Here is a 24,392-nt window from a genome sequence, read left to right as displayed (position 1 = left end):
ATGAAATACATTGACATATTGAGAGGTCAATGATGCTAACATGCAAGAATGATGGTTGGAAGAGGGAAATCAGCTGAAATGTCCAGGAACACATACAACCACATGTGGCAGTCTCAGTGTGGACTTAGTTCGGATGACCCTCCGTTCCAGACTCTGTCAAGATAGTCCCAGTTTTTTGCTAAATGTTCCTGCATCCTGACAATTTCCTCATAGATATTTCAATGTCCCAGTTCTGATCCTCTCTGGGTGAGTGGGAGAGCATGTATGAAATTTCAGCAAACACCTATCATTACAACAAACTGGTATCTATTCCCCCCAACCTCACCTTCTTCTTGCTGTGTCCAATTGAATTGTCATCACCTTTGCTTGGTATCAACAACGTAATTGTTGATGACACCTTTTAAAATAATCTACAGTATATTGTCAACTCAGGCTGCACAGCCTCCAGAGGTCTTTCACCACCATGGCCCAGATTCCATCCTAGTCATAGAATCCATACAGAGCAGAAAGAAGCCATTCAGCCTCTCAGGTACGCACCGACCTCCTGAGGGGCATCTCACCCTACTCCAGTAACCCTGCATTTACCATGGCTAATCAATCTAGCCTACACATCCCTGCACACTATAGCATAGCCATCCACCTAGCCTGCACATCTTTGGACTGTGTAAAGAAACCTGAGCATCCAGCAGAATCCAACACACACACACGGAAAACGTGCAAAGTCCTCACAGTCACTCAAAACTGGAAGTGAACCTGGGTTGTTGGCGGTGTGACACAAACCGTGGTAACCACTGAGCCACTGTACATCCAGTTGGGGAACACAAGTTTATGTTTTTCTTTATTCTGTCTTTGAGTCTGTATAAGGGCAAGATTAATAGACTTTAGTTACCATTGGCATATTTGGTCATATGAGAGGGGTGATGAAACGGCCTCCTAGGCATTTTTCACTCCTACCCCTCCCTCTGCCTGCAGCCCCAACCATCACTATGAATTGGTGCGACAGGAATCCTTGGCAATGATTCGGCTGAATGTGATCCCCGATTACAGACCTGGCTTCGCCACAACCATATTGAATGATGGGACAGACTCAGTAGATTGCAAGGCTTACTCCTGTTTCTCTTATTCCTATTCCTCTTGCGGTGCAGTGGTAGTTTCCATATTTATGGAATCAGAACGTGATGGATATGCAGATGTCATATGTCCAAAGAGACTGACTAAAAAAAAATCTGCAGTTTTTTTTTGTCTCCAAGGACATAGTCCAGATGCTATCACATGATCTCCCACATCCAAATACACACAACCCATGCTCCCACCACTGGTTACCCAACATGTCGATCATCACATCACTAGTGCAGAAGTAATGAAGTTTACTTTTTGTTTTACCTTTTGCTTCAGTCGCTGTTACCGTTTGCACTGTGAATTCCTCTGACATTTGGCAGTTTCCACTCTCAATGCAAACTCCTGGCCGGTAGCCAACAGTCACTGGACGAGTCCCCCGCCAGAGGCGATGCTGCCGCCTTGACCAGTTCACAAACCGGCTGTTAGAAATGTAGACAACAGTGTTTTTGAAATATGCATCTGAAACAGAGTGGGTGAAAGCATGAGATTTGTAACCTTCCATTTCCAAAAGGGATGGAAGGACTAAACAGTAAGAGGTAAATGCTGGGAGAAATAAAATACAGAACATTAGAATCCGACAAAAACTGATACAAGCTCGAAATCCAGTCACAGTCCTGGAGATTTATTTAAGAGAAACAAACATTATTTTGTTCTCCAGCCGCTGTCCATCCACTTCCGGCGGAGATATTTCTCAGTGACACCGGGGGATGGTGTTCGCGGGTGCACGGTGCCGTGTACTTCCGGAGTTGCGCGGAGGCGGCCGCACGGTGCCGGCCATTTCCGGTGTTGCGCGGTTGTTTGGTTGGGGCTTTGGTGGTGACGCAGGGGCTGGTCCATCACCATGGCGGCGGAGGGCAAGCCCAAGGCTCGCATCCGGAGGCCGGTGCTGCTCAGCAGGATCGAGGGCTCCCAGGACGTGGTGAACATGGCCGCCGTCATCCCCAAAGAGGACGGAGTGATCAGCGTCAGCGAGGACAGGTCCGTTAGACCCGTGGGGGACACGCAGCACCAGCTCAGGGCGATGGTGTGGGGCTGGGGGGCTGGGGGGCTGGGGGGCTGGGGCTGGGGCTGGGGGAGGCCTTTCTGGGGGGGAGAGGGGGAGGGGGAGAGGGGGAGGGGGAGGTGGAGGTGGTGGCCTTTCTGGGAGGGGAAGGGTCCCTCCTGGGTAAGGGGTGGCACTGGGACGGGGAGAAGGGAGTAGGGTATAGAATTGGGGAGGGCTTGGGGACAGATTCTCCTGTCGGAGAGTTGGGGGGGAAGGTGGAGAGGCAATGCTGGTTGTTGGGGTTTGTATATAGAGGGGATAGGGTATAGTGGAGGGGAATGGAGAATGTGGAATGTTGGTGAGGAGGGGGGGGGGGGGGGAGTGTGGTTGAGGGTATGTCCAAGGGGATGCAGAGGGGCTGTGTGTGTTTACTTGGGCGTGCGTTTGTGAAGATGGTCAGCGAAGGGGATAGGGGTGTGTTTGTCAGGGAGGTGTAAAACGGAGTGAGAAGAGGGACACAGAGAGAGAGGCGATGGCAAAGTGGTAAACGGGTCAGACCTGTGGCGATTCGCATTGGGAATGTTCATGGAGTGGTGGGGGGCGGTGGGGTTGTACTGAGCAAGAGTTGTGGAGTCTGTTGGAGTTGTCTGCAGGAGATCACCGGGCAATGATTGAAACAGGCTGGTGTGCGTGCTGAGTGGGTTCTGAGGCCGAGGTGAATGGAGGAAGCAGTGGTCATGGAAGAGGGAAGAAAGCAGGTTGCAGGTGTTGTGATTCTTTGTGAAAGATGAAGGACTGTTAGGTTGAGGAAAGATAAATTTGAGGTGTTGAAAGAAGGGCCAGAGAATTAAATGAGCAGGAGGTGAGATGGAATTTGTTGGTAAACAAGAGATGCAAGGTGAGACTTTCCATGAACAGAGATAGATGGTTTGCATGTTGCTTTCACTGATAGGCGTAGCTAAATGTTGATTAATACAAATTCAACTTGGTTAATCAGGAACTAATATCAGGTGATATGAAATGAAGCGGTGAAGTTGAGGCATTTCCATGGGAAGCTGAAGATTTCTTTGAACTTTGATTGCCTCACCTGTTTTCAGCTAACGCTGGCTTCTCAGAGTAGCCAAGTGGAAGGAAGTTATTGATACATGCATGAAATGCATTTTTCATTTGTGACTCCAAGAAATCACTCATCACTTCCAAAATCTTAACAATTAAAATGCTGGCTGCAAGAAGGTTGCTCATTTACCCCAAAAATGTTTTTCTGTTCTCTTCACCCATTCTTGAAAGTTTTTTATTTTAAAACATCATCAAGCTTGACTCCCAGCAGATTGTGGCTAGAGTCTTTGCTACCTCAACTGGTGTGTTTGCTTTTCTCTTCGAATGTTATTACAACTGTTAGCCTGCTTGTGCAATGAGAGGTTTATCATATACCACAACGAAACAGACGCAAACTGAGCATTTCTCCTGAGCTTGCTGGCAAGTTTTAGGTTGTGATTTATTTTCAGCTTAATGTAAATTTTACATTAGCTGGCGTACAGAATAGCAATGTTGTGGGCTTAACATACTCTACAGATTGATAGTTTAGTGCAATACAAAGAGATGATGCAATGTGTTGAGGACCCAAATTCCTGTTTAGTTTGACAGAAATGATACAAACAGTACTACTTGAACTTTGGAACAGGAGGAGGGCATTCAACCCCTCAAATCTATTCTGCCATTCATTCTGATAATGCCTGACTGTTACTTGAACTTGTTTTGTCTCCTGTGTCCCTTGGTACCCTTACTCGGGGGAAAAATATGATCTTGGTCTTGAAACTCTTTTTGTCTGAACTTGGAGTGAATTCTGACTTCAGCATTCTTTAATAACAGAGAATTTCTTGATTTCATTTCCAAAGCCAAACAGGCAGTCCTCTCGCTCTTGGTTGATATTCTTCACTCAATTGGTGCAATCAAATCTTTTGGTAGTTTTTCCAAAGTGACTAGTACTGTGCCGATTTTGGCTACTGCATTTCCCTGCATACTAATGATGAGTCCGTTGAATGTGAAGTGTTGAGGGATGTCCTGAGCGCGTATTTTAACTTCACAAAAGCTGTGTCTTTATTCTGATTTGAACTGCACAACAGCCGGATTGTCACTTTTTAAAAAGATATTCTTGAAAAGTTGCTGGCACTCTAATTTTGGCTGGTTTCCTGACTGAAAACCCAATATCATGTGGACCCAAAGTTAAAAAGCAGAACATGCCCTTTCAGGAACCCTTGGTCTGAAAAAAAATCAATGAAGTTGCTTAATTGCATTTTCAATTTCTATCCCATAATAAAGCAATGCACTAAACCAATCACGATCCATATTGTGAGACTATATCTTGAGTACTATGTAGTTTTATTCTCTATTTGAAAAAGAACAGAATTCTTTAGGATATCAGAGGAGTTTACTCCATTCATTCCTGGGATAAAGAATTATCCTGCAAGGAAGGGACAGACAGATTGGGTTAAAACACATAAATGAGAGGCGATCATGTTGCAGCATAACAGAACATGGTGGAAGTTCCTTCCTCCTTGTGGTGAAGAGTCATACGAGAAGACCTGGTTTAAGATTAAGTGGTCTCATGTCTAAGAGGGAAATTATGAAAAGTTATTTTCTGTGAGGGTAATTAAGTCTCTGAAAGTCTTGATGACATCCTGGTGAAGGGCTTCTGCCTGAAACGTTGACTCCTGCTTGTCGGCTGCTGCCTGATGTGCTGTGCTTTTCCAGTGCCACACTTTTAGTCTATGAAATTCTCTTCCCAAGAAAGTAGTAGAGGCTGTGTCATTGAATTTATTTCAGGCAGAACAGTCATGTTGAATGGCAGAGGAATGACCATACATCTCTCAGTGATTTCAAGGAGAATTGCTTCTTGGATTTCTAGCACTACTGCAAATTTACTCGATTCTGTCTATTCAAATGGAATCAGGCTTTTAAAAGCAAATAACTGCGGATGCTGGGATCTGACACCAAAAAAGAGAAAATGCTGGAAAATCTCAGCAAGTCTGGCAGCATCTGTAAGGAGAGAAAAGAGCTGACGTTTCGAGTCTCACTGACCCTTTGTCAAAGCTGTGGCAAAGGGTCAGTTAGACTCGAAACATCAGCTCTTTTCTCTCCTCACAGATGCTGCCAGGCTTGCTGAGGTTTTCCAGCATTTTCTCTTTTTTTGGAATCAGGCTTTTGTTACCTGCTGTTAGAGTATGATTTCTGCTCTGATGCTGCCTGATTGCTGTGCTTTTCCAGCGCCACACTTTTTGCCTCCGACTCTCATGCCTTGACAGGAAGGCTGCATCCATGGGAGTAACTATTGTTATAGTAACTGATGTAAAGGTGTTCTTTTTATTTTTGTTTTAAATTGCAGACTGAAATGAGTTAAGAACTGTTTTAAAACCAAGGGTTGCTGCTTGGTTTGAAAGCAAGTAACTTGATACTTAGTGCAAGCACTTTGTGTAACCGTGGTTGCAGATGAATTATGGCTGAAGGATAATGTACGAATGAAGCTGTGGCAATGGGTGGATTTTCATTGGCAACTGGTCACGAGCCCAATGAAAACTGTCCTCCGCCTGCCAACAGTGATGTGATTGGTTTTCGGGTCACTGCACAGCTTGGGGCTTGGAACAAGATACATTGGAGCCTTTGGACCACCAGCAGCTCAGAAGTTCTTTGTTCTCTTCAGGAAAAAGCCACGTTAAACCTGAAGCTAAACCAGTTTAACTTTACTTCAGTTTTAAGCCATTCTATGCCTGTTTATTTGAGAAGACAGGGACCTTTTATAAGTGAACCAGCCATCCAGAGGCTCTTGTAAATGACTGAGAAGCAGCTTTGACCAGCATAAGAATCATCTCAGCAACCCTTGTGAACAGGAACTGCTTTCCCAAATCTTTTTCCCTCCATCCATAACGTGCATGTTTTATCTTTCTCCTGTCTGTGTATATATCAAGTGAAATTTGAGGGTATTTGACTTGCAATATATAGTCTCACTTCAGAAACAGGGTCGGTGTATTCTGTCAATCTGATGTATAAGGTAGGTAAATTTAAAAACCTTTGCATACTTGGAAATAAAATTCTTGAATTGTTGTGAGTGCTCTCCCAGTGAGTTGTGACACCAACTGGGTTAATTTTCTCTGGCCAGAGGATTTTCTAGGATTCCACATCCTATATGATGTGATATGAGGACACCTACATTAACTAGATGTGAGTATCCCATTGAATATCATCCGAGAACTCAGAATTGAAGCTCCATTTCCTTTTAGCAGGATTGTGTGGTGTAGCATTTGAACCCAGCACCTTCTGACTGTGTCTCAAGTGTTGTCACTGAGCCACTCACTCTGATAGTGTAACAAGAGCAACCTGATTCCATTTGAATAAAGAGAACCAATAAATCTACTACGTCTCAGAAACCTAAGAAGCAATTCCCTTAAAATTAATGAGAGGCACAGTTATGATTTATGCATATTGTTCTTTTTGCTGTGTGCTGTTTCTTTGTGATGATTTGCTGAGTTCTAATCTCAGTTTCTCCTGTTTGTATTGATTCCTTGCCGTGGATTATTTGCAACTGGTGAAACTATCCTTGTTATCTCATTGCAACAGCATGCATGTTTCTAATTTTCCAACTATCAATAGAAAGTTCCAGAGGCTGATCATGTTTTGATCATGCTCTGTTGCAAATGCAGGACATGATTTTTGAAATCATAGCGCAGGACACCATTTGGTTTAGCCATGCGATATTGGCTCTGTGACAGAGATATGCAGTTAGTCCCACTGCCTTGTGCAAATGTCAGCTTTTACAGTATTTATCTAATTCTCTTTTACAAATTATTGAGAACCTGATTGCAACTGATCTTCAAACAGTAAATTTGAAGAATGTTTGAAGACAAAGCAGCCTTGCTAGAGCTGTTTGTCCTGAAGTGTTTCTGGGTTTCTCACTGAATGCAAATGCCTTTACCAATAACTGGCAGTGTTGGGACAATCCGTTAGAGCCAGCAAATAAAGCTGTTGACCTTTGAGAAAGCCTGTTGAAGCACTTGAGTTGGTTCCCAAGTCAGGCACTGATCAAATTATAACCCTCAATGAAACATTGACCATGTCAATCTCCTCACCAGAGTCTACTAGCTATTTACCAGTTATTTCTAAACATTGCAATTTGTGTAAATTCAAGCCATACAATGTCATCAGTTTGTTCTTTATGAATCACAAGCAGACAAGAGTTCAGAATTCATTTGATGAAACCTGTATTTCTTGAGACCTGCTACATGTTTTGAAGTTAGGGTAATTTTTGTCCCCAGCTGTATCTTCTACTCACGAGGCATGCAATATAATAGCACCAATGATGGTGCTTCTGTAGCTGTCTGAGTTCCTACTAGCCAGATGCCAAAATGATCAATCCCATGCTTCAGAGGTTTAAAATCTAAACAAAATGAAATTATTTTTAAATGTCATTTTTATTTGTCATGTATTGCTCACAGCTAAATACAAGAGCCAAGGATGTTTGCTTTTCAGGCAGTAGTAATGTTCTGGGAAAACTTGCACTTCTGGTTGCACATGTATTGTTTTGAGGCGTTTTCTTTTCCAGAAGGCTTAACAACAAACCTTGCCCTGAATTGTTTGTGGGGTTCTTTTGGATGCAACAAATTCCCAACTTTTGTTTTGAATTTAAAATTAAACTTTGGAAATGATACTCATTTGTCACAATCTCAGGACATGGAATCATTTTGATTCATCTCCCCTCTTCCCCACTCCCCTCATTCATTTTTAAGGATTTGACTCTTGTGATAAGGCTCCAGTGGTTTGACTGTGTCTCTAATTTTGTCACCATTTTTTTCAAAAAAAACACGTTCCAAGATTATGCAATGTGGGGAATAGTAGAATATGGGCTCACTCCCCATCTTGGTAAAGATGTTGAGTGTAGTTGCATTCTGTGAGTTGTCACCAAAAACAGGGGCAGAGAACTATCTTCACGTTTCTTTCCTTTGCTTCTTGCAGTCTCTTTTTACAGGGGGAAAACTCTTCTGCTAATTTAAACCAGCCACACAGAAAAGAATCACATAGTGCTGTCGTTTGTTAAAATTCGAGAGGCCAAGAACTATCCCAAAAATCACTTTTAGAAAATAAATTAACAACTTTTTTATTTAAGTCTGACAACGAATAATTAACTAGCAACTGTTTCCAACTCCTTTCTCTAAAGCTACCTTTTACTTTGCCTTCTACAACATTGGTCTGCTTAAAAATCCCAATTACGGTTTACAAAAAATATCATCACGTTTCAAAATCAGTTAGCTGCCAAGAGTCCTCTGTAGGTTTTCCTCTGTCGTCTTTTCTTCTTAGGGATTCTGCTTCACATGTCGTTGATGAATAAAGGTACCTTTAAGAGAGCAGATATTTCTGCAAGCAGTCTCTCTCTCTAGTTGTTGGTGCTTGGTGGTTCTCTTTGCCACTCTGGTTTACTGTTTAAAATCTCTGATACTTACACGCCAAAACATGGAATTGTTTCATTGGTTTTGATATTGTCAAAATACTTAATTTAAACTTGATTGGAGTTTGGTATTGTGGCATTATTTAAACTGGCCGAATTTGAATTTATTTTTGTGTTATAGCAACCCAGCCCTGACCAAGCGTTACATTGTTACCTTGTTCCAGACTCTGTCTCTCTCTCTCTCTCTCTCTCTCTAAGTCCTCGTTAGCTTTTTAAATCTCTTAAAGGTACAGTCCCCCTTCTACCATCGTAACAAGTCAGTTCAGAGTCATATTAGTGGATGCCTTCCATTATATCTTGAAGAGGGAGGTTGATCCACTCAGAAGACAGGAACGTATCAGGATGGTGTGTGACTTGGAAGTGATGAGTATCGTTGTCCTTTTTAAGTGTGAATGTGTGAATGTGTGAATTTGGGAGTTGCTTCAGAAGATAGCTTGGTGATTTGCTACAGTGCTTTTTGTAGATAATACAAACTGCAGTTAGAGTAAATGGTGATTGGGATAATTGATCAAGTGGATTCCTTCATCTGCTTTATTGATTGTGTTAGTTTGCTGTTAATCATGTGACTGGCCTTTCACTTGCTGCAAGTCTGCTTCTGGGTCTTTTTGAGTGCAGTGCTATCTTTTTTCTCTAGATTTCCTGAGACCAAGTTAAGTTTTGAGATTAGCCCAATGAATTGCTAAATTTATTCATGTGTTTTTTTGATAAGTTTGAAACTATCAAACTTTCCTACTATAGCATTTGAATGCTGATTAGCACCAAAAATAATGAAAATCATTTTCTCCCAAAGTAAATGTTGTGTGACTGGTAAATAAGTTGAAGTCCATGTGAGCAGACATCTTAATTGGTCCTTCCAGTTTTAGTTAAAGATCATACCTTTATATTTTTGCGTCCTTATTTTGCTTTAAAAGGGGTAATCAGCATTTCATTCCCTTCTTGCATTTTCTGATTTAAAGAAGAACAGTGCATGTAATTTGTAAAGTGCAGCTACATTGAAATCCATAGCCATCACGCATGTAGCCAGATTGGACAAACAATTGTCCAAGGACATTTTCTTGACACATTATCTTGGATCATGTTTGGCTGCAAAGGACTCTGTATTAGTGGATGTGCCATGTTAGTCCATGTTAGTTTTGCATGACAGTGGATCAGCATGCTGCTGATTTGAAATTGTCGTGCTTTTAACAAAAGCAAGAAAATAGTTGGAAGCATGTGCTCGTTCTAATCCACAAATATCATAGCATTATTGCAGTCCCAGTGATGTGCAAATAAAATCTTCGAGGGGTTTGTAATTAAATTGCTGGGGAAATAAGTTGTTTTCAACTGCTTCCTCACTTTCCTGCATTGATCAACATCACTTATCCTTATGTTGGCCTAAACATAGCCTGTTTTGCTGTTTTTGATTGTGTGCGCATGAACACAGTCGCAGTACCATGAATGTGTTACGATTCAAAAGCCTTTTTTTTTAAAAACTGCAGTGCAACGTTGCTCTTTGAAGCAGTAAGAAGGAGAAAAAGATTGAACAGCACAGAGAAAAGAAATGGTGAACAGGAGAGGATCGTAGCTGTGAGTGGAATTTAGACAACTTGGCAATAAATAGTGATGCCTTGAAAATAGAAGAGGAGGTGTTTGAGGTCTTAAAATGCATAACAATAGATAAATCCCTGAGACCTGATGAGGTGTTTCCGGAACTTTGTGGAAAACTAGGGAAGAGATTGCTGGGACCTTCGAGATGTTTGTATCATCGATAGTCATGACTGATGTGCCGGAGAACTGAAGGTTGGCTAATGTGATGCATTCTGTTTAAGAAGTGCTGGAAGGAAAAGCCAAAGAACTTGCTTACATCAGCGGTGAATACGTTTTTGGAGGGATTCTGAGGGACAGGATTTACGTGCATTTGGAAAGGCAAGGACTAATAAGAGATGGTCAATATGGCTTTGTGCACGGCAAGGTGGTTATGCGTTAACCACACTGTTATAGGTGTGTCGTTGCCAGGTGTCGTCAAGATTTTTGTTTTAGTCAAGATTTTTGTTTTAGTCAAGATTTTTGTTTTAGTCAAGATTTTTGTTTTAGTCAAGATTTTTGTTTTAGTCAAGATTTTTGTTTTATTGAATTCAAACTCCATTTACCAACCATTTGCTGACTTGGGGATTTTATATATTTGCAATGGTTTGTGAAACATGAGGGCACAATTATCTATGCATTCTTCCCAGTTATGCTGTGACAATTCCCAATTAATGAAGGTGTGTGCGAAGAAAGATGAAAGTAACTTTATTTTTAAACCTTTTTTCCAGAACAATTCGAGTATGGATTAAGAGGGACAGCGGTCAGTACTGGCCAAGCGTTTACCACTCAATGCCATGTAAGTGCATTTTCCATCAAAAACTGAAATTGCGAAATTTCACCCAGGTAAATAGTGCAGTGAAGAAGGCATATGGCGTACTGGCTTTTGTTGGTAGAGGAATTGAGTTCCGGGGTCCTGAGGTCATGCTGCAGTTGTATAAGACTCTGGTGCGGCCGCATCTGGAATATTGTGTGCAGTTTTGGTCGCCATACTATAGGAAGGATGTGGAGGCACTGGAACGGGTGCAGAGGAAGTTTACCAGGATGTTGCCTGGTATGGTAGGAAGATCCTATGAGGAAAGGCTGAGGCACTTGGGGTTGTTTTCATTGGAGAAAAGAAGGTTTAGGGGTGACTTGATAGAGGTGTACAAGATGATTAGGGGGTTAGATAGGGTTGACAATGAGAACCTTTTTCCACGTATGGAGTCAGCTATTACAAGGGGGCATAGCTTTAAATTAAGTGGGGGGGTAGATATAGGACTGATGTTAGGGGTAGGTTCTTCACTCAGCGAGTCGTAAGTTCATGGAATGCCCTGCCAGTAGCAGTGGTGGACTCTCCCTCTTTATGAGTATTTAAGCGGGCATTGGATAGGTATATGGAGGATAGTGGGTTAGTGTAGGTTAGGTGGGCTTTGATCGGCGCAACATCGAGGGCCGAAGGGCCTGTACTGCGCTGTATTCTTCTATGTTCTATGTAACTGGCCAAACTCACTGCGTATTATCTGCTAAGGAGTACTTGTGGAGAGTTTAGAAAGTACTATTTGAGGTTTCTTTTAAGGAAATGATGATCTTAGAAATTAAATATAGATATGCCTCTAGTACTTTTGAGTAAAAATAGATCTGGATTTGTAATCTGTTGCCTCTATTTCACAAATTCCATAATATTTGATGTCTTTACATTTATTTCAACATGAAATATGGACTCTGTTTAACAATTTCAGACAGCGGTTAGATTTTTTAAAATTTTAAGGCAGCAACAGATGCAATGTTTTGGGTTGTGTGGATGGCTTGGTTTGTATGAGCAAGTTCACAAACGCAACGTGGTTGAATTTGTTGGTAAATGTTTCTTTTGAATTTTTTTTTGAGAAGCACACTGCATCCTTGCTTAATGTTTGGTACTTGAAAAAGTCATCGAAATACCTTACTGCTGGATCTCCACCATATGTTTCTTCACAGTCTTCATACTATGATTTATCAATTTCCTTACTCTGCGTTGTTACCAAAGCTGAATAGAAAGCTCATCATGAAGCTGCACACTATCATTGCAAAGTGCACTTTGCAATGTACTGCACCACCATGTGGGAATTTAATTTTCAACAAAAACAGAGCTAAAAACAAGACTAATGACTTGAAAATAAATCTTATGATCCACCCAAGCTCTATTTTATTCTATTGCTGACTTTACGTACTCCTTTTATTCTCATTTCTTGCATGAGAAATACCTCCTTTTGTCACTTTACTGATCTACACCCAACTCTTCATCAGTTAATGTCTGCTGCTCAGATCAATTTTCACTGACCCTAAACAGGTATTGATATTACTTTGTGCAAAAGTGCCATCATTGTCCTGTTTTTTTTTTAGGGGAAAAAACACTTTATCTGAAAACCATGAAATCTTACACAGACAGCCTTTTGGTCTATTGAATCTGTCTACTGTTTGAAACAGCTATCCCCATCACTTCTCTTCCCTCCAACTATTATTCCATCACACCGTCTCCTTTTCTTCACAGGTCTTTAAATATATTGCTTACAAAGTGAAATACTCTGTGGAATGAATTGCACATTAGTGGGTAACAGTGACCCATGTCAGTATCGTGTATAATTGTCTCTTTGTCTCTCGGGAGGTGCATTAATTGCTGTTTGAGAGAGGTTATGAAAGCACTGAGAATTATCAGATGTACCGTAATACATTTAGATCCAATGTAACACCATTGCTGAGAGAATTAATAATTTATTCAAATTGGTATTCTTGAGATGCAGATTATTGTCAATGAGGAATATTTAAGATGAAGTGCGATGTTAGATTTAAATGTCATATTTCTCTGACTTTGGCTGTTGTGTTTTACTGGCCTTCCAAATGCCAGCAGGAGTAATCATACTTCATTGCATAATATACATATGGGATAAATTTGAAATCAGAAAGGAATGGTGCAATTTCGAACAAAAGATCAGTCTTTAGCTAGAGTGTAGCCTGAGCATGTGGCATGGTTAACTGAACAAACATATATTCTTGGCTTCTGGAATGTGTTCTTCAAGCACCAGATTGAGAGTTGGATTGAAGTCATAAGATTTATTTTCAAGTCATTAGTTTTGTGTTTAGCTCTGTTTTTGTTGAAAATTAAATTCCCACATGATGGTGCAGTACATTGTTTCAGTGCACTTTGCAATGATAGTGTGCAGCTTCATGATGATCTTTCTATTCAGCTTTGGTAACAATGCAGAGTAAGGAAGTTGATAAATCATAGTGTCAAGACTGTGAAGAGAAGGCAGGTTCTTGCTTGAAACATATCCCATGACACTCAAAAAAAAAAATGGACAAGTAAATTATTTTGGCATACAGGATCAATTTGTTTCACCCTACACCAGTTTCATATAGTATGCTGACATGTCATGGAGTGCTGCAGGGAAGGACAAAAATGTACCTTCTCTCCTGCTTCTCATTTTCTTCTCATCAGATGCAGGGTAAAGTATAAGAGTTCTGTTTAGATGAGATTCCTGACAGTGTGGAAACAGGCCCTTCAGCTCAACCAGTCCACACAGAATTAGTTACGTGCATTATGGATTTATTTTTCAAAAATTTTCATTTAAAAAAATGTAAAGCAGTCTTCTGAAAAAGTTAAACTGCACAACACCAGGTTATGGTCCAACAGGTTTAATTGGAAGCACTAGCTTTCAGAGTGCTGTTCCTTCATCAGGTGGCTGTGGAGGACGCAATTGTGAGACACAGCATTTATAGCAGAAGTTTACAGTGTGATGTAACTAAAATTATACATTGAAATATACCTTGATTGTTTGTTGAGTGTCTCACCTGTTAGAATGACCATAATAGTTTCACTTCTTTCATATGTAAATCACAAAACTCTTTTTAAAAATTAGATTCGCAGGTTAACTGTAACAATTGGTGTCAGCCAGATAAGATGTTAAGATGTTGAAGGAGTGAGCCCCCTGTGTTCCTGTGTGTGGCATAACATTTAGACTGATTTCTAATCTAAAAAGTGAGTTAACTGAGTTTTACATGGATTCGTGCAGTTTTTGAGCAAAGTACAATGTAACTCTGCAAGTACAAGTTCACCCCACAGACATATATGTATTTATATCTGTGGGGTTTTTTTGTGTCTCTGTCGTGGGGGGTTGAGAGTGTGAGAGAGAGTGTATATGTGTGTGTGAGTGTAAAGTGTCATAAGTCTGTGCGAGGATGCATGTGGGAATGTGTGTCTGTAGGAGTGGGTGTGTCTGGTGTGTGAGTGTAAAGTCTGAGTGTGTGTGGGTGTATATATATATATTTTTATATATATATAGTGCAATGGTGGTCACCTGTAGTATGACATGAACCTAAGGTCCTGGCAGAGGTCCTCCCTAGGGGTGCGGAACTTAGCTGTCAGCCTCCACTCGGCCACTTTTCACTGCTGCCTGTCCCGAAGTCACCCTTGGAGGACGGTCACCCAAAGGTCCAAGATCGAATGTCCTGGACCTTTTGAAGTGTTCTCCAACTGGGAGGGAACCCTCCTGTCTGTTGATTGTTGTGCAGTGCCCATTCATCCATTGCCATAGCCTTTGCTCGGTTTCACCAATGTACCATGCCTTAGGGCATCCTTGCCTGCAGGGATAGACAACGTTGGCTAAGTCGCGTGAGTACCTGCCACTTACATGGTGGGAGGTGTCCCCTCGCGTAATGGTGGCATCTACATCCACACTCTGACACGTCTTGCAGCGCTTACCATGACAGGGTTGTGCGGAGTTGTCCTGAAAGCCCGGCAGTTTGCTACAAACAACAATCTGTTTGAGGTTTGGTGGTTGTTTAAAGGCGAGCAATGGAGGTGTGGGGAAGGTTTTGGTGAGGTGCTCATCCTCATTAACAATGTGTTGCAGGTTGTGAAGAACATGGCGTAGTTTATTTGCTCCTGGGAAGTACTGAACCACAAAGGGTACCCTGTCGGTTGCAGCGCGTGTCTGTCTCTTGAGGTCATTACGGTTCCTTGCTGTGGCACATTGGAACTGGCGGTCGATGCATTGAGCATCATACCCCGTTATTGTGAGGGCATCCCTGAGTACTTCCAGGGGCCCATCATGTTCCTCCTCATCTGAGCAGATCCGGTCTACACGTATGGCTTGTCCATAGGGGATGGCTGTTTTGATTTATTTTGAGTGGAAGCTGGAGAAGTGTAGCATTGTGAGGTTGTCTTTGGGTTTGCAGTAGAGTGTGGTGCTGAGGTGTCCATCCTTGATGGAGATGCATGTGTCCAAAATGAGACAGATAGAGAGTAGTCCATGGTGAGTTTGATGGTGGGATGAAACTTGTTGATATCACTGTGTAGTTTTATCAGTGACTGCTCGCCATGGGTCCAGAGGAAGAAAACAATCAAGGTATTTTTCAACGTATAATTTCAGTTCCATCACACTCTAAACTTTTGCTATAAATTCTGTGTCTTAGAATCTTATTCTCCACAACCACCTGATGAAGGACCAGCGCTCCGAAAGCTAGTGCTTCCAATTAAACCTGTTGGACTATAACCTGGTGTGGTGTGCTTTTTAACTTTTGTACACCCCAGTCCAACACCGGCATCTCCAAATCATTCTTAAAAAGTGGTTATTTAAATTGGAATGGGTCTTTCATGTCATATTGGCTGTCATGATTGATTTAGGATGGCAAATGAAATGTGAAATAAAAGTTCATTATTTTAAATTGAAGTTTGACAAGTGGAATATGTATCTGAGACTCTTGGATACTGGGTATTTCACTTGCCCTCTGTATCTGGTGCTTGGCCCAATTTGAGATTTCCAATATGTGGGCTTACCTGAACATTGATTGCAGTCTAGAGAATGGTACAGCTGACAGAGGCATTAAGCCTACCCTGTCTGGACTCGCTCTTTGGAAGACACCATTCAGTTAGTTCCCCTTAGCCGACTCTCTTACCAGGCCACTGCAACTTCTCCTTTGTCTGAAAAAGATAAATATTTACAATGCATTTAAAATCATAATTTGCTTTTCAGATAAAATTATTTATATTTCCTTACTGTTTTGTGAAGATTAACTGTAGTCATGATACATAAATACTTTGATGACCTTAGTACCATTGAATCATAAACTGTGGAATGAAATCTCGCTGGTTTCAAGAAATTTGAAGAGTGTACCATTTATGTCTTGGTGGACTGGAACTTTTTTCTCTTGTCACAGTCTGACCCATGATTAAATTGCTTTATTGTTTGTCTAAAATCCAAACATGACAACCTCAATTGATTTTATTTTTGTGTGCATTCTTTCAAAACTGTATAAATGGTTCTCAGTGTAAACATTGCTAAAATGACAATCAATTACTGTAGCCTTGAACCCCTGCTTGTTTCTAACAATCTGTGTTATCCTGAGGGAAGTAATGTATTAGCCATTAGGTTATGGCACAGTGTTTTACTGAATGATATTCCACTGGATGCTTGATCATTGTTATGTACCCTTTATTGGGGAGGAGAAAAATTTGGCACATAGAGTCATAGAGGTGTACAGCATGGAAACAGACCCTTCGGTCCAACCCGTCACATGCCGACCAGATATCCCAACCCAATCTAGCCCCACCTGCCAGTACCCGGCCCATATCCCTCCAAACCCTTCCTATTCACATACCCATCCAAATGCGTCTTAACTGTTGCAATTGTACCAGCATTCACCACATCCTCTGGAAGCTCATTCCATACACGTGAAAAAGTTGCTCCTTCGGTCTCTTTTATATCTTTCTCCTCTCACCCTAAACCTATGTCCTCTAGTTCTGGCCTCCCCGACCCCAGGGAAAAGACTTTGTCTATTTATCCTATCCATGCCCCTCATAATTTTGTAAACCTCTATAAGGTCATCCCTCAGCCTCTGACGCTCCAGGGATAACAGCCCCAGCCTGTTCAGCCGCTCCCTGTAGGTCAGATCCTCCAACCCTGGCAACATCCTTGTAAATCTTTTCTGAACCCTTTCAAGTTTCACAACATCTTTCCGATAGGAAGGAGACCAGAATTGCACGCAATATTCCAAAAGTTGCCTAACAGCAGCAACATGACCTCCCAACTCCTGACTCAATACTCTGACCAATAAGAGAAAGCATACCAAACACCTTCTCCACTATCCTATCTACCTGCGACTCCACCTTCAAGGAGCTATGAACCTGCACCCAAGGTCTCTTTGTTCAGCAACACTCCTTAGGAACTTACCATTAAGTGTATAAGTCCTGCTAAGATTTGTTTTCCCAAAGTGCAGCACCTCGCATTTATCTGAATTTAAACTCCATCTGCCACTTCTCAGTCCATTGGCCCATCTGGTCCAGATCCCGTTGTAATCTGAGGGAACCCTCTTCGCTGTCCACTACACCTCCAATTTTGGTGTCATCTGCAAACTTACTAACTGTACCTTTTATGCTCGCATCCAAATCATTTATGTAAATGACAAAAAATAGAGGGAGCAGCACCGATCCTTGTGGCACTCCACTGGTCACAGGCCTCCAGTCTGAAAAACAACCCTCCACCGTCACCCTCTGTCTTCTACCTTTGAGCCAGTTCTGGATCCAAATGGCTAGTTCTCCCTGTACTCCATGAGATCAAACCTTGCAAATCAGTCTCCCATGGGGAACCTTGTCGAACGCCTTAATGAAGTCCATATAGATTACATCTACTGCTCTGTCCTCATCAATCTTCTTTGTTACTTTTTCAAAAAACTCAATCAAGTTTGTGAGACATGATTTCCCATGCACAAAGCCATGTTGACTATCCCGAATCAGTCCTTGCCTTTCCAAATACATGTACATCCTGTCCCTCAGGATTCCCTCCAACAACTTGTCCACGACCGAGGTCAGGCTCACCGGTCTATAGTTCCCTGGCTTGTCTTTACTGCTCTTCTTAAAACAGTGGTACCACGTTTGCCAACCTCCAGTCTTCCGATACCTCACCTGTGACTACCGATTATACAAATATCTCAGCAAGAGGCCCAGCAATCACTTCTCTCGCTCCCCACCGACTTCTCGGGTACACCTGATCAGGTCCTGGGGATTTATCCACCTTTAACCGTTTCAAGACATCCAGCACTTCCTCCTCTGTAATCTGGGCACACGTCACTCATTTTGATTCCTCTTGAGTTTTCATCCATTCTCTTGTCAGAAATGCCGATGTGAATATTTGAGACCGTATTTGTGCTCATTAATGATGAATTCCTTTGAGCAGACCGGACAGATGTTGAACCTCTGGTGAAAAATGTCTCTTTGGGTCAGATGCTGTCATTGTCTGGAAAAACCTCTTAAAAGGAATTCGGAACAGTAGTTGAAGAGAAATGTACGTGGTGGAGGGGAATGTATATATTGTCTCCAAGTTTTTTTTTAATGTTTTTGTGACACATTGAATCAGAAGGACAACTCCAGGTTATGTTTAATGTAGAGGAGAACATAGTTAAGGACAGACCAAGTCTGATTTCTGCCAACGGTGAGTGGCCCTTGGTGCAATGGCGAAGTGTTTGTTTAATATGAAGTCAGTGGATTGTGAAAGAAAAGGAAGAGACTGAGAAGAAAATAAACGAATGAAATACTCCTCTTCTGTCGTGAACTGAAGATAGTGTTAGTTTCTCCTCAAAATGGGAACTTGCTTGTACTGTGAAGTTGGGAGCATTGTATTTTATATATTCAGTGAAATGCATGCATGACTCATCTGGTCTATCTCTCACTGTTACTGTCAGAATCAATGAGAAAACAATATACTTTCCTCTCTCTTTGAATAGAATGTGAATATGCAGATAGCCTCCCAAGATATCTCTTTTAATAACAGCTGGCTGTCTCTATGGGGTTTTGCACCAGCTGAATTTGTACATTTGCCAACGCCCACTTCCAATAGTAGGAAACCGACCTAATAGTAAGAGTGGAAGGGTGACTAAGTTGATAAACCTGAGTTTTTTGTCTTGTGGGATATTATGGAATTCTGCATCTTAACATTTTGTTTTTCCATCCATCTTTCAACCAAAGTTGGGTTTTTTTTGTCTTTTGTTCAGTTTATTAGACAATGCAGATAGAGACTGAGAGATGTACAGCACAGAAATAGACTCTTGTGTCCAACTTATCTATGCTGACCAAACATCCTAAATTAATCTAGTCCCATTTGCCAGCATCTGGCCCATATCCCTCTGAGCCATTCCTACTCATGTTGTGCCTTATAGAGCCACAGAAATGGCACACGTTACCAAATTAACAGTTAGATTTGGCACCACACTCCAGCTCATCCTTCTGTGCCATAACAGTTGATTGAACCCTTAGCAGCATCGATGAGTTCACCAGCGACCCACTCTGCCTGGTTTTGAATTAAATGAAATAGATATTTATTGGATGTGGTTGTTAAAAGTTAAAGGTGTGCCGGTGGAGTTGAGATACAGGTCAACTATGATGTAATTGAATAAGACCAGAAGAAATAGGAACAGGAGTAGACAGTTCAGCCCCTTGAACCTTTCTCACCATTTTTAAAAGGATTGTGGCTGATCTGACATAACACACATCCAGTTTCCTGCCCCTTCCTCATAACCCTTGATTTCCCTACTGATCAAGAATCTATCTATCTCAGCCTTAAGTATGCTCCCACAGCTCTCTCTGGCAAGGAGTTAAGACTGAATCCATTGAGAAAACGAAAATGCTCCTCAGCTCAGTCTTGAACTGGCATCCCTTTATTCTGAGACTATGCCAGAATGGCAGCCCAAGCTTAAGTTGCTGTATAGCTTTCTGCTGTTCCTGTGGTCCACACAGTCAGTGAGTGCACTGTGTACTTGAGCTGAAAATGTGTTGCTGGAAAAGCGCAGCAGGTCAGGCAGCATCCAAGGATCAGGAGGATCGACACCTTGGGCATAAGCCCTTCTTCTTCTTTCCACTGTATACTTGAGACCTGAAATGTTGTTGATGTAGCTTCACTGTTGCAAAAATTAGTGTTTTGGTTGTGCAAGTTCCTGTGCTGTAATCACCCAACACTTAAAAGTAATAAGGAAAACAGGGATTGCTGGAAAAACTCAGCAGGTCTGGCAGCATCTGTGGAGAGAAAGCAGACTTAACATTTCGGGTCTCATGATCCTTCATTAGAACAGTTCTTTTCAGTTTTCCCAGCATCTGCAGTTCTCAGTATTTTTAGGAAAAAAGTACAAGTTATGACACAGAAACTGTGTTTTAAAGCCCAGACTAGGATCTTTCAAAGAGGCATTCCAACTTTTATTCCTGTGTTATGACATGCTTGAAATTCTTTTGTGGGCAGAATAATGTCATCTGTGATTCCTTTGCAAGATTATTTGTGATGGAGTTGGAGGACAGTAGCCAGGCCTTGCCAGACATTGTGTGTGGCAGTCTTAACAGGTTGGCGTTTGTAGCTCTAAGTGAATGGGAGAGGTTTTAGTTAACAGCTGGATACTGTTGAGTCCTCCATATAGTTGCACAGAATTATACATGTTAACCTCTGGGAGAAGTGGAATTGCATGCATTCCGTTTGTCATCTTTTTTTTAGGACATCTTGATAGATATGTAGAACATTTCATGAAGGTTATGGAATGGTGTTGCATTGAAAAATACACAACTTTAAAGTGTGAATTAAAACTAACTTTTGGCACTTGAACAATATTCATGTTGACAAATCCACATTACAGTGCACATTTTTCTTTTCCACAGCTGCATGTTCAAGCATGTCCTTCAATCCAGAAACAAGGCGGCTTTCTGTAGGACTGGACAGTGGTACAGTCTCAGTGAGTACCTAACTGTGAATGACGGGAATGTTTTGTAAATATCTAAAGTGTCCACCCTGTATTTGTGCTTAGTATTTTTTTAAGAGGCATCTTCTTTGTTCATTTTCATGCCATGTAGACAGAGGAATTTTTGTTTTTACACAGAAGTTTTCTTGGGGTGAGTAGTTATCACAGATCAGGTAATGGGAGAATTTGTCCATTTGAACCTTCTCAGCTTAATATTTCCCTTCATTGGTGAATATCGTCACTGTGTAATTAGCAATTGATAGCAGAGGAGAAGAGTGCGTGAAGTGGTCTGAACTGAAATCTGTTTGCCGCTGCTGTGATAGCAGCACACTATCTCCTTAGCACAGTCAAGAAAGATATTCACCAGTGAACACGACAGGCCATTTTGGCTGAGGACTTCAGGGGTTTCCCAAAGGGCAGAAGAACTTGGGATTTCTATTTTTGTCTCAAATGCCCAACAAATCTAGGAATTGAATGCCATTAGTCTAGTTGAAGATGAAGATTGTTGCTTCATGACGTGGCTGTTCATGACAGTTAACTGTCATGATATTTGCACTCGGACTTACAGCCAAGGCAGGACCTTTTAATCCCCTGCAGGTGAGCTGGAACACCAGTGTCAAGGTTAGTCTGACAGCTAACAAAATAAGCTTCACCTGCAATAAATCCACAGGTATTAATGACCATCAGATCACAAAACTGCTGTCAATATTGTTACTGGTATCTTTGTAGGCGACTTGGCCTCGGTCCAGTAGCATTCTGCACAGCGAGGTATTAGGCAGAGTCTGATGGTTCTAGTAGCGCAAAGAAGTGCTGTGGCATTTGATTATGTGGGCATTTGGGGGCAGAGAAGCACAAGTGACACTATTGGATAATGCAAATGGAATGAGGAGCATGACCTCAGAAAATGCTGAATTCTTAAAACAAAGCAGATGCAATGCTCTGAGGGGTGAGGTAAATGCCGTCGAAATTTGGAGGCCCCTGTGCAGAAACCTCTCAGTACTTTCCGAGGCAATGCACAGTGAGTAAAAATGTGAAGGTCACAGTCCTTGAGGGAATGTTTGAAGATGAGAAAGGTATACCATGGCTGAGGTGTAGGAGTAATCATTAGCTGCTGAAACACCAAAGGGATTGAAGAGTGAGCAGTTCAGAGGTGAAGGACTAGAGCAAGAGAGTAAGTCGATTAGGGAGCAAGGTCTCATCTCTATTTATTAACTTCTCAAAATTCAAGACCTGTTTTGTTTACATTGGAATGGATATCTGATTGTAAATTTGGGTATGAATGACAGGTCCTTTCATCTTGTTAAAATGAGCAATGGAGACCATCCATTCAGTTGAAATGATTCCCTTGTCTCAATTTAAAAGCAGTTTATTTTAAGACATTGCATACTCTTTAGCCTTCATCCATCAGACTTCAGAAATTACAAGTTTCTTCCAGACTTGTTGACCCTTTATGGAGTCAGTACTTCTGGTTGGAGACTTTTGGCATGACCTCACAGTCAAGCCCTACGCTATGACAACACACTTGTGCTGGTTTGTAGTAGTTTAATTTGTCTTTTGGATGGATCAATTTGCAAGTACATCGTGTGTGTGCATATTACACATGCACTCGCAATTCTCTTAGGATGTCTATTTTAGTTTGAGCTTGTTTGCTTTGGAACTTATTTAGATCCTGATATGAATTTACTGGTGGGGTGCTAATGCATTATTATTTTCTGCCATTAGGGACCAATGATTTGGGAATCAGCCATCATAACAAACAACAGAAAGAAATGTGTTGATTATAATTGGGGAAACTGACTTGGAGGAGTAGCGTGAAAGAGTTGTATTTAGCATGGTTGCAATGATAGTTGTTGGACTACCCTTGCGTTAATAAACCTACATCCTTACACTGAGCTTGGAAATCTGCAAAAGCAATTTACCAGTACCATCGTCAATCAAATAAAAAGATAACCAAATCCAAGAAAAACCTAATTGAGTGTGGAGTACCATGTAGACTATCAGTCTCCTTATTCAAGGAGCAACATAAATATTTTGGAAGCAGTTCAGTGAGCATTAACCACATTAATTCCTGATTGGTCATGCTGTATTGAGGAAAGGATGGACAGGTTAGGGTTGTATCTAAGAGTTTTTAAAAATTAAGAGATGGATATATCTCATAACATCCTGAGGTCTAGACCAGGTGGATGAGGAAAGAATGCTTCATCTTGTGGGGAATTGTAGAACCAAGGTTCACTGTTTAAAAATAAATTGCCACCCATTTAAGACTGATGAGGTGAATTTGTTTTTGAGAATTGAAAACTCTAAAAGTTAATCTAAGTTCATATCAAATTACATTGAGAGAATTGTTTGCAGTCTCATTGTCATAACATGCAGATGGTATAGAAGCATGCAAAGATGTAAAAAGGATTTACAAGGATAATCCTAAAATTGTGAGGTTACACTGACACTGAAAAGATGAATAAACTGGGTCTTTGTGTCTTCAGAGAGTTCTGTCATTGTATGCTGGGTAGAAGCTGCCAAATGAAGGTATTAACCAAGAAATTGGGGAAGGAACTCAGAATAAATGTGTTAAATGCAGACAGTGGAACCATATGGAGTAATTGAGGCTAATTATATAAATGTATTCAAGCGGAGGCTTACCATAAGCATACGAGAGGAAGGAAATCCGAGGTTATGCTCATCGAATTAATTGAGGGAGCATGGAGGATGCTGAATGAGAGAATAAGTGCATGGACTGGTTGAGGAGCCGCCTTATTCTTGACTGGTATAGTTTATGTCATGTTATGTGAATTGTATTAAATAGGAGGCTATTTGGGGAAATCCTTAGTTTTTATTTTAATCGTTCATACAATGTGGATTACCTGTCTTCAAATCCAAAGTTCCTGTGTTTGGGGTCCTCCTTGTTAGCTGTAGTTTAGGATGTGTTCTGGCTATATTTTAACACTGCGAAACATTTTCTCTGGAGCTAATACTTTACAAACAAAAAAGTGAGTTAATACATTCCAGGTTCATCTTAATAAGAAAGCACCATCGAACTGTTTAACTCGCTCTCCCACAAACACCTAATGGTTCCAGGGCATTCATCTCAACAAAGTTAACAGTAGCAATCATTAATGCAGATTTATGAATCACCTCCTCTATGTCCTTAACTCACTGATCCTCATTTCTTCTATGTCAAGCTATTTCATATGACTGTTTGTTGCACTGATGAGGTGAATAGTGGTCAAATCCTATTCCGAAATCTGCCAAGTTTCAGTACACACTGTCTTTTAAAAATAAAATCTGATGCTAAATTTTCTTAAAATTTTAACTAACTGAAATTTCTGGTGTTTTAATGCAGTAGCTTAAATCTTCATACAAATGATACAAGGGAAGTTTACAATATTTTGTCTTTTGTCAGGAGTTTATTTTGTCAGAGGACTACAACAAAATGACTTCTGCAAAGAGCTACCTCGGTAAGGAACTTCTTGATTAATTCCCCAGGGCAGCACAGTAGCTCAGTGG

The 24,392-nt window shown here is 41.2% G+C and overlaps 2 protein-coding genes across 3 annotated transcripts in view; one reads left to right on the top strand and one right to left on the bottom strand.

Annotated features, from left to right (window-relative positions):
- The window catches only part of LOC140486000 (integrator complex subunit 6-like), a 109,590-nt gene extending 107,831 nt beyond the window's left edge, over positions 1 to 1,759 (bottom strand). The window contains exon 1 of the mRNA XM_072584512.1: positions 1,384 to 1,759. The gene's annotated coding sequence lies outside the window, so the exon portion shown is untranslated. The remainder of the gene's footprint in view (positions 1 to 1,383) is intronic.
- A 138-nt stretch (positions 1,760 to 1,897) lies between these two features.
- wdfy2 (WD repeat and FYVE domain containing 2) overlaps positions 1,898 to 24,392 on the top strand; it is a 56,213-nt gene continuing 33,718 nt past the window's right edge. Inside the window, exons 1-4 of one of the 2 annotated variants that reach the window (XM_072584507.1) lie at positions 1,898 to 2,097; positions 10,892 to 10,959; positions 20,809 to 20,882; positions 24,289 to 24,343. In XM_072584507.1, coding sequence (XP_072440608.1) covers positions 1,961 to 2,097; positions 10,892 to 10,959; positions 20,809 to 20,882; positions 24,289 to 24,343 — 334 coding nt within the window. In that variant the 5' untranslated portion in view covers positions 1,898 to 1,960. Of the gene's footprint in view, positions 2,098 to 5,772; positions 6,150 to 10,891; positions 10,960 to 20,808; positions 20,883 to 24,288; positions 24,344 to 24,392 lie in introns of those variants that run through there. The other variant, XM_072584509.1, reaches the window with a different exon arrangement.

The sequence above is a fragment of the Chiloscyllium punctatum genome, chromosome 15, assembly GCF_047496795.1.
Source record: "Chiloscyllium punctatum isolate Juve2018m chromosome 15, sChiPun1.3, whole genome shotgun sequence".
Taxonomy (NCBI): domain Eukaryota; kingdom Metazoa; phylum Chordata; class Chondrichthyes; order Orectolobiformes; family Hemiscylliidae; genus Chiloscyllium; species Chiloscyllium punctatum.
Note: the sequence above shows the minus strand (reverse complement) of the source record. Positions and strands in the feature narration are given on the sequence as shown.